Consider the following 9733-nt stretch of genomic DNA (forward strand, 5'->3'; position numbering starts at 1 on the left):
TTTGGAAAATGTGATAGACAACAATAACAAAAGATGAATAAAATCACTTTGTAATATCTAAGCCATTGTATTCTATATGAGAGTAAATCTATCTTATTGTAATAAAATCCCCAGCAGCGCCAGTCAACTATTTTTCACATTAGATTTTAATGCCAGAACTGATTACACTAGCACAAAATGATCCTCCGAAAATTGTTTCCACCAATAATTGAACAACTTCAATGTTTCTTTAGATTCTGTGTTTTGTTTTTAACAGATTTGACTAAAAGAGATAGTTCTGCATCCTTCTTAGACTTTTTAGGAGGAGCACTTTGGATGTGATCTGAAACCTGTTAATGACTCAATTTAGAGGCAGCACTTACTAGCAACTAATGCATGGGAAGTTGGTATATTTCTACAATACTGTTACCTCAAGACTTGAATCAGCGAGCCTCTTCTGCTTAGTTGAGATCAGAGCTTCCATTCCATTACTCTTGCGGAAATGGGGATCAGTGGGATCAATATTATAGAGGTGAGAAGAATATAATGCAGAAAATCTGCTGTCATCCACATTAATCTGAAAGGAAAGGTCAAAATTATTTCACTTTACCACCCCTTGTTTTGAATGGTTGTTTAGGTCATTACCTTGAAGTCATCTTCAGGAGTTTCTTTCTTGGAAAGCTCTTTCCCTTTCTTTCGTCGTGCTTTTCGTTTACTTTTAGACCCAGTTTCCTCCTCTTGAATTTTCTTGAAGTTAAAATGTTTTGGTTCATCCTTGTCCAGGAGCAATAGCTCAAGCTCGGCCTGGATTAAGTTAGGAAAATGTTAAGTGATTCATACAAGAGGCTTCCTACATGAATAGCTCAACATAAGAGAAGAAAACATTTACTTACCTTACTCTGCAGTTGTTCATCGGTTTCTTCAAAATCTTCTTTCTTCTTCTTTCCCTTATTTTTCTTAGGCTTACTTTTCATGTCTTTGAATTCTTCAGCAAAGTAAGGGTCATTCATATCGATATCTGAAGGAATCTCATCGTCAGAAGAAATCCCTCCATTCTCATCATCTTCGGACTTCTGCATCTGAAACATACAAGAGATCAAATTGAAATCAGTGCAGCCAATTTATAAATAAAATTGAAAACTCCACTATATTAGTCACTGACCTTCTTCTGTATCTTTTGCTTTTTCTTCTCTAAGCGCTTCTGTTTCCGTTTTTCCATCATTTCTTGGAAAGGTGTAAGTTCTTTAGAATTTGCCATTTTCTTCTTCACTGCCTCTTCAGCTTTCTCTTTTAGACCTAATCCCCATGATATTTCCATATGTACATCTTTATTTTTTCTTTCTTTCTCGTCTTCCTCAATTCCACTAAGTAGGGATCGATACTTTGCAATAGGGTCTTCATCATCACTACTTGGCTCACTATTACTTTGTTTGCCATCCACAATGTTCTGGTTTCTTTTTCCTGTATCCAAGACAGCATAGGTAAAAAAAGAAAAGACAATTGAAGAATGAAATTGTTGATTTTTGTCACCCAAACAGTACCTCTCTGGACCTTATCCTGCTCCTCTGCACTATTTTCTTCATCACTGGATGAAGCTAGGTATGCTTGTAGGTCTTTGTCATCAACTGTATCCCCAGCCATTAAGCGACTTGCAATTTCTGACCTTGTAGGATCTGTCTCATCCCAAGTCAGTTCAACTTTTGCTTGTTGCAAAGCAGTGGTTGTGAAATTCCGAGGCTTATATTTACCAGCATCAGGCATTCCTGTGCATGTTTCTCGTGGATCCTTTAAGCAAAATTTTCATTTCAATTTTACTTTCTTTCTTACTTACTTTTACATATGTAAGACTAAGTAGTGAAGTTTACCTGTTCAAAAGTAGTGTCGTCTGGAACAAAACGCAAGTCTAGTCGCGTAGCACTGCTCTCATATTCCATTCCATCACACTCTGTGTAAATGTTATTGGCAGTATTTGGAGAGTCACATTCAACAATAGCATAAAAATATTTTAATCTGTTTAACTGATATTTACGCAGTTTTTCCATGTGGTAACTGCTGCCTTCCTCATTCTGACAAAAAAAAAAAAATTCTGATATACCTTTAAATTTAGAGAGAAAGCAAGGAGTAGGAAAAATAACTCATACCTCATCAATGGGACCTTCATCATCATCACCACTGTCACTATCATCATCCTCAGCCTCTGTATACTTTTTCTGATTTTTTGATGCCTGCTTCACTAATTCTGTAGGACCTTGCACATCTTCCGTTTTCATTCTTTCCAGTCCGAATTCAGAGGGGTAAATCTAGATATGAAAATAGTTAAGATTAAAAAATGACAACTCAGCCAAAACATCCCCTCTTCTAAAAGCAATTAGTACTAACTGTAACTGAGCGAATCAATCCACCAGTGGGAGTAAACGAGTTCAGAAGAACCATAAGGTCCACTGCTCTTATGCGATCCCAATCCATGTTACAAACAGCCAAGCGGGATGTTACTTCATCTGTCCTCTCTGCATCTTTATCAAGTTCTCCCCAGCCATGCTCAGGAGTTTCATCTACCTCTAACAGAGCAAGACCACAAAATAATTAGGTTGATAATAATATGCAGTAAGTATGATTGAGAAAAAAATTAATAAACAAAATGGATGAATAATTACCATCTCCGCTACTTTCTTCATCGGACGAACTATCTGTTAGAATGGCACCTTCACCTCTAGCATAGTCCACAGATACATCCCGTAACTTTGATCTTATTTTGTCATTGAGCTCCTCATCATCACTCCTAACACTTCCCTCATTATCCTCCACAAGTTTAGTTTCAGAAGTGCTTTGAACTTCGTCTCCACTATCATCAGAAGTCGTGTCATCTGATTCTCCATCCTGCAGGACAGCATCCAACTTCGGTTTACTTTTATTTTTCCTGTGGAGGCAAAACCCAATTGATGGTGATGAAAAATCAAATATAGGGTACTTGGAGGGACTAACCCTTATCTAACAAACTTACAAGGAGGCCACATCATTCTTATCATCATCTACATCGTCACTGTCTTCTGAGTCGCTGCTACCTGATGACAAATCATAAAAGCGCTCCAAATCCTCATTTGAAGTTTTAGGAGTAGGTCGACCTCTTTTATCTACAGTGTACTTTGTTTTAAATCGTTTATCTTCAAACATAGCTTTGAAACGTTTATCAATTTTCACTTTGCGTTGAGATCGTGGAATAGATTTGAATCTGGGATCGTTCGCGATGTGCGAAAATCGCGCATCGTTGATAGCATCCCCCATGATGGTGGAGACTGAAATGCAGCAATGTAAAATTGAAGCATAAGATTAACAGGGGTGCAATACATGAGAAGAGGCACAGAAAGAAACAGAAACAATGAAAGGAATGACTAGGTTAACAAGTTTCATGAGGTCAAAGCAGACAAGTCAACGCTTTTAAAACCATGAAAGTGGATGAAAACAGGTAGAAAACTTTCGAAGTTACCTTCTCAGACTCTTGGATTTCAAATTCAGTCTAGTTATTGTTTCTAAATCTTCACAGAAGTGAAGTGACACCAGTTTCACGTGTATCACAACACAACTAACCTGTGGTGCACATAAGTGATTTTTCTTTATTTACAGTTAGGTATGAAAAATTCTACGCTGCAGCTACAGCAGCATCAGCAGCAGAAGAAAGGGGAAATATCAAGAAAAGGGTATGCAGCTTTATTTATTTGTGATTTGTGAGTGTATTTCATTGATTGAATGGCATGAATCTCACTACAATGGTAAATAATAATAACATATTTACTATGGAGATTCAAACATTTGAAGCCATGTTGGAAATGTTTTTACACATAGTTTTAACGTCCTAATAATTCATAAGTGTGCTAGCAAAATGGAGGTGTATTCTTCTGAAAACATCTTACAATTGCTTAGTTGACCCATTAGACCTACTGTAAATCTAGCGTATGTAGCTGTAAATTAGAAGAGCACAGCGGGGTACATCAAACAATGAATAATTAAATAAAAATATCACAGAGTATAAGACTATTTTGGATGATGAACCTAATCAGAATAAAAGACGTAAGACATGAAAAAGACATGAAATAATGTATCATATCCATACTAAATCATCATTTAAATGGTTGAAAAAACTCTTCTTATGACACATCATGTCTATTTTACCACATAAAGGCTAATTTTTGTTGCTACTTTCTCGGCAGTTATCCATTTGATAGTTGTGGGTGTTAAACACAATCAATATTGATAACTAATAAATTCACCACCTCCAAATAATTGTTGAATTTTTGCCTAATCAAATAAATTTGTCTTTGGCATAACAGATTGACATCACAGGCACTTTAAAGAAAATAAAGATTTTCTTCAAACTAAGACAGAAATTTCCTAGTAATCAAAGAAATGCACATGTCTTCTAGTAGCAGTACTAGAGATATTCCCAAGATAGATTGTACGCATTACATCATAAAGGAGAGTGCTCAAAGCATATGTTCAAAAATAACTCTCAAGATAAATTATGGCACATAAACTTCCACTTGTAAAAGCTTTCTTCTTCCCCAACTCTCTTTGAACATCTTTAAAGGTACTCCATTCAGCATCCTCAATAGAAAAACAACAGTGAATACTGTCAGTCAAATAAAGGAAATGCACGATTAGCATAGAAGTCTGACAAACCATCTTACTTGCTTTGGCCTGCTTAGCATAAGCGGATTATAAATCATGCAATAATTGAAAATGGAAGGAAGAATCAGGCAAAAAATTAACCAAAAGTTGAAAGATATCACAATAGCAACCTTTAAAATAATCACAATCAGTATACAAATTCTTACTTATTGATATATTATAAATTATACATATGTAATACGGACAGATTTTGATTCAGAAACTGATGTTTTTGAAACAAAGGCCATTTTTAAATTGTGCTGAATAAAGTTGAAAAGTTTACATCAAGTCATAAAATGTAAGTATCTTAAAGTTTAGCGACTAGTCGTCCCACTCAAGTAGTGTCACATCACAGCATCTTCCTTCAAAAACCAAACACCATTCAAAAACTTCTTTCTTATGAGAAAAAGTTAAATGTACAGTTAGCGATGGTGCATCTAATATGTGTGATAAAGAGAGCAAACTGACAATTTCTACAGATAATTAGATGCCGAGTTTAGTCTGCTACCATATTGGGAAGAATAGCAGAACTTTTATTCTTGAAACAATAGTCTAAACCTTTGCCATGACTACAAGTGTCCAAATCTGAAAAGTTCATGACCAGGATGGCTAGACCAACTCCTGCTACAATGAGTCCAAACAGAGCAAGACCAACGGCTGGAAGTTTCTGCCTAGAGAAAATTGATCCTTGTTCAAGTTTCAAGTAGCATATAGCTGGGAGAACAAATGCAAGTGGAACAGCAGCTAAAACTCCCTGAAAGCGGAAAACACAAAGAAGTCAGTAGTTTCAATTGAGATTTTTAATGTGACTCTAAGTAAAATAAAATATAGTAAATATTCTTACATTTAGTTCAAGAACAACTCCCAAGCAATCTGTTGACATAGATAAGAAATAAGTAACAGTCACAATTGCCAATGTTATGGCTATATGCCGATACCATGCAGCTTGCTCATTGCCCATTTCCTTGTCTCTAGGAAAGAAGGTGGTAATGACTACTTCTCGTGTGACAAGACATTCAATAGGATATGTCAAGAGAATTGTTCCACTGAACATTAGACGAGAGACATTCATAAGGTCATCATCCCAACAATAATTTTCAAGCAAATCTCCTGTAATAGATAAAGGTTGCCCTTTGATATGTTGTATACAGGGAACAATTATCTTAAGTATCGAGTAATGAAACTACCTTGTGAAAGTCCTGTGAAAGTGGCATAACCAGCAATTCCAAACATTGCTGAGACAACAAAAGATGCAAAAAGTGAGGCATGAGTCACCCTATCCCATTTCTTCTGAGATGCGTTCTCAATGGATCCGTATATGAGAAATGTGTTGTGATGGCACATAAATGCTGTGAAAAGAAAACACATTTGTTATAAAATTTGAATTCATTCTTCTGTTTGTAAACCCATTATTTCAATTGATGCAGTAATGTCTTACCAAATGACATAATTCCTATGGCTGGTATAATATCCCAGTTAGCAAATCTAAAGGCATCAGGTGTAGACGGTCTGAAAAATTGAGAAGCTTATTATTTTCTGATACATTTTGTTGCTTAAAAGGAAGCAACATTACATAACATTTCTTTAAGGTATTTGAAGGAAATATATATGATTAAATACTTACACAGAATCCCTTAATGTAAATAATCGTATTAAAATGGTGATTAAAATGAGGCAAACAAAGAGGAGAGACAAGAATGATATCTTGGCCAATTTCACAATATCACGGTATAAACAAAGAGGTATTGTGAGGAAAATTGTTGCAAGACCAATGACCATCCATCGCTGTGCCATTATGGAAGTACTCTCCAAGTGGAAAAGCCTCATGAACACCTTAGTTACCGTATCTCCAACTACTACATTGTAGCTGACCATAGCTGTACCAAAACATTAGTTTTTAGTAATAAGTAGTAATAAAAATATTTAAAAAAAAGAATCAACAGGATATTTGTTATTTACCAATGAAAGGGTAGCAAAATTGCAAAAATGACAAAAGAATAAAACCTCCTCTGCCAAAAGCTGCTTCGGTAATGCCTTGGTATGAATAAGCACCACTTAAATGCCCACTGCGCACCATCAGTATCAGAGAGTAATCAGTAACTACAGCAACTAGAATGAGTAAGAGTAATCCAAGTCCAAATCCTGCCTGGTGCAGAGCATAGGGAATTCCTTCAAACAACCACAAAAAGACATTAGTAAACTAATAACTCAAACTTAATAGGAATTTCACTTTTTTCCAAAATGTTTTCCCACCTATTACTCCACTGCCGATGATGGAATTTATATAGTTGAAGCTGGCAGACAGGAGACCGCTTCGCGCCAGCTCATCGTCGGAGGTCTAAATAAAATAAACACATTTATAATTAGTTCCGTTGGTTTTCCTGGTTTTACTTTGGGTGCACATTAAACACTAATAATACTCACAGATTGGACCAACTGCTTGGTGTCTGCCTCCATTGAATCGGGGGAGCCATCCAAACTTCCCCGCTGAAACCATCAAGAAAGCGGTAATTAGAAAGAGGATTACTGCCACAGGCCACCCGCCCAAAAGACTTGCTACTGAGTTGCCTATTCTTCAGGTTCGCTTGAGCCCCTACGACACCGCAGTGTTTCATAGGGTTTGGCTGTTTGCCTTCGACAGGGGCCATAGCGCCTTAGAGATCATCCATAAAGTTCGTCCGTCATTCGTCATTATACGAACTTCTCGATAGTTCCGGCTCTGCAAGCTCTCATAGCGCCTGGTAGGAAGGCAACATCTACCCCGCAATGCATGCGTGTACTGCGGGCTGGCCTACCCCGAGTCTCACAGGCGCCGAGCCACCGTAATTTGCCGAATGAATCTGAGAAAAACGGGCGTACTCTCTGTGCGATCCCTTACGGCCGAAGCGGGTAGACCGGCCCTCACGCTGCGCGGATCCCTGGCACATGGCATACACAGGGGCTTGCGCCGCCCGCTCAACAGGCGTGCTGGCGGGTTGCACACCCACCGGTTTCACAGGCGTTTCCTTGCCGCGCTGTCGTTAAGCGGTGTCATCTGCCCCCCCCCCCACCACCACCACCTATGCGATATGGTCGACGACCATACGACACGCGCGGTGTCATGAGGGATAAGTGGGTCATGATCATACAGTGTAAAGACCCGATAAAATAAAATATCAAAAAGAAAACTGAGCTGGGGAAGGAAGCGAGCCGACCCATTGGGCGTCGCCATCGCGGCCATCGCCTCATCTAGCGCTCCGAAGGTTCGGCTCGTCGAGCATGTTGTAGGCGGAGCGGCATATGCTGGGAGATAGGGGACTCAGTCAGAAGAGCCCTCGGCTGTCAGGCGGGTCAAGCTCGAGCCCCCGTGGTGCGTGTGTGGCCGTACCCATAAGGCCAGCCGTCTGGTGGTAACCGTGCAGAAATTACGTGCGTTCTGAGATTGGTGTTGTTTTCCACGCCCCACATTAGAGCTCAAATGTCAAATTGAGGAGTTTGTGAGACCATGTACCAGCGTAGTAGTAGTCCTTGTAGGGTCAATTTAACATGAATTAATCACTTATCAGTTCGGAACTAAATTAAAGATGCCCGTGAGATAAGCAAATAACTTTGGGCAATTTGTGTGCGAAGCGCCTCAGATTGAAAAACGAATCGCTGGTCTCTAGAGCGGAAGGTGGGGCGGGCGGGGTCCCCATCTGGACTCAAGGTCACCGCGCGTGCGCGGGAGCGCGGCAGCGGGGCTCTGGGCCAGCTAGACAGCTAGACGCACGGGGCGCGCGGCGAGGCTAGATAGGCACGGCCGGCCGACGGGACAGGGACACGCACGAGTCAAGTCATGGCGCGGTCACCACAGCACGCGAGCCGCAGGAAGCCACACACGAAGAGGGATAGTAGGGAAGCCTCACCGGTTCACAGCGCGGGCCACTGACCCACCCGGCCCTGCAGTGCACGCTGCAGGGCGAGCCGCACAAAAGCGCGAGCAGTATGGGATCGTCCAGAAAGTACGTCCGCCCGTTTTCTCCCCCGCGGCCCATTCGGCAGATTTCGGGAGTCGGGAGCTCGGCGCCTGTGAGACTTAGGGTAGGCCATCCCGCAGCACACGCATGCAACGCAGCCAAGATATTGCCTACCTATCAGGCGCTAAGAACGCTTCTTGCCCAGGCTGAACTTGGCGGAAAATGACGGGCGCACTTTCTGGATGATCCCTATTGAGGACCTGCAGGACGTGGGCGCAGGGGCTGCTGCCCGGTTCTAGGGCGCATTCCCTCGGCCGCCGCCGCCGCCCTCCCCTCGCCCCACTTGTTGATGGGCGCGGCGTCGCGGCGCCCGCCTCTGCCGCCGCTCTCCCTCCGCCCCCCCCCCTTCCCCGCCGAGGCGGAGACCGCGGCGCGCGCGCTTATGAGAATTCCTGGCATATTGCGGGGAGACCGACGACGGAGTCGGGTCTCTCTCTATCGGTCCTCGCCTCGCCGGGCGCGCTCTTCCTCCGGCCGTACACAGCGGGGAACTCGCTGGAAACTTTTGTACGCCGGGCTCCCTCAGCCCGCAGCGGAGCGGGGTGTGGTGTTGCGGGGTACAGGGGCGTCCTCTCCCCGCGGGGGTCCCCGTCGTCGCCCAGTGCTGTGCGCCCCTAGGCAATAGGGAGCTCATTTGCATTCGGCGCCCCCGCCATATGGGTGGTACGTGCCCTGGGCCCAACGCGGGGTACGTGCCCTCCCGCCCCCCACGCGAGGAACGTAAGTACCCCAGGCCCATCATGGGCGTGCGTGCCCTCCGGCCCCAACGTGAGGTAAACGTAGCCCGAACCCATTATGGGGGGAAAGAGGGGGGTGGGGGTGGGGTACGTTCCGAGGTACGTACCCCACGGGCCCCACCCACGGGGAGCGCCCAGCTGCTGCTGCACTGTCGTGATCCCAAATGAAATAGGCCGATACCACAAAAGCAGCTCATTTGTTGCGGCGGGGCGCGACGCGAGACGCCGCATTGTGCCCGCAAACTTAATCAACGAGAGTGAGCCTTAAGGGAACAAAACGGTGATTGATGGATGGGTGGATGGAGTGCGTGAGGTGTGTGGGCGAGCCTCGGCGGGCGTGCCCGTGCCACTCGGGGGGAG

The 9733-nt window shown here is 42.8% G+C and overlaps 2 protein-coding genes across 2 annotated transcripts in view; both read right to left on the bottom strand.

The window, feature by feature from the left end:
• Positions 1 to 128: 128 nt before the first annotated feature.
• Positions 129 to 3608, bottom strand: LOC113217951 (ESF1 homolog). The gene is made up of 12 exons (XM_026438061.2): positions 3464 to 3608; positions 2981 to 3272; positions 2634 to 2896; positions 2359 to 2537; positions 2121 to 2279; positions 1845 to 2045; positions 1521 to 1764; positions 1142 to 1440; positions 873 to 1058; positions 625 to 783; positions 410 to 556; positions 129 to 329 (listed from the first exon to the last, which is right to left on the bottom strand). Exons 2-12 carry the CDS (start codon positions 3259 to 3261, stop codon positions 219 to 221), a joined length of 2229 nt encoding a protein of 742 aa, XP_026293846.1. The 5' UTR covers positions 3262 to 3272; positions 3464 to 3608; the 3' UTR covers positions 129 to 218.
• Positions 3609 to 3663: 55 nt separating this feature from the next.
• Positions 3664 to 9733, bottom strand: part of LOC113217952 (putative sodium-coupled neutral amino acid transporter 11) — an 8198-nt gene continuing 2128 nt past the window's right edge. The window contains exons 2-9 of the mRNA XM_026438062.2: positions 7066 to 7128; positions 6895 to 6979; positions 6601 to 6810; positions 6266 to 6518; positions 6080 to 6150; positions 5829 to 5990; positions 5486 to 5751; positions 3664 to 5395 (exon numbers count right to left, since the gene is read on the bottom strand). Of these exons, the coding sequence (XP_026293847.1) occupies positions 5138 to 5395; positions 5486 to 5751; positions 5829 to 5990; positions 6080 to 6150; positions 6266 to 6518; positions 6601 to 6810; positions 6895 to 6979; positions 7066 to 7128 (1368 nt within the window). The 3' untranslated portion in view covers positions 3664 to 5137. The remainder of the gene's footprint in view (positions 5396 to 5485; positions 5752 to 5828; positions 5991 to 6079; positions 6151 to 6265; positions 6519 to 6600; positions 6811 to 6894; positions 6980 to 7065; positions 7129 to 9733) is intronic.

This window comes from Frankliniella occidentalis, unplaced genomic scaffold, assembly GCF_000697945.3.
Source record: "Frankliniella occidentalis isolate FOCC.00 unplaced genomic scaffold, Focc_3.1 Scaffold6, whole genome shotgun sequence".
NCBI classification, from domain to species: domain Eukaryota; kingdom Metazoa; phylum Arthropoda; class Insecta; order Thysanoptera; family Thripidae; genus Frankliniella; species Frankliniella occidentalis.

Coding starts and splice junctions, on each gene's coding strand:
- LOC113217951 (XM_026438061.2), bottom strand. CDS start 3,261: ATGGGGGATGCTATCAACGATGCGCGATTTTCGCACATCGCGAACGAT. Junction 1,441..1,520: donor GCAGGATAAGGTCCAGAGAG/GTACTGTTTGGG, acceptor TCTTGGATACAG/GAAAAAGAAACCAGAACATT. Junction 557..624: donor CTCCTGAAGATGACTTCAAG/GTAATGACCTAA, acceptor CTTTCCTTTCAG/ATTAATGTGGATGACAGCAG.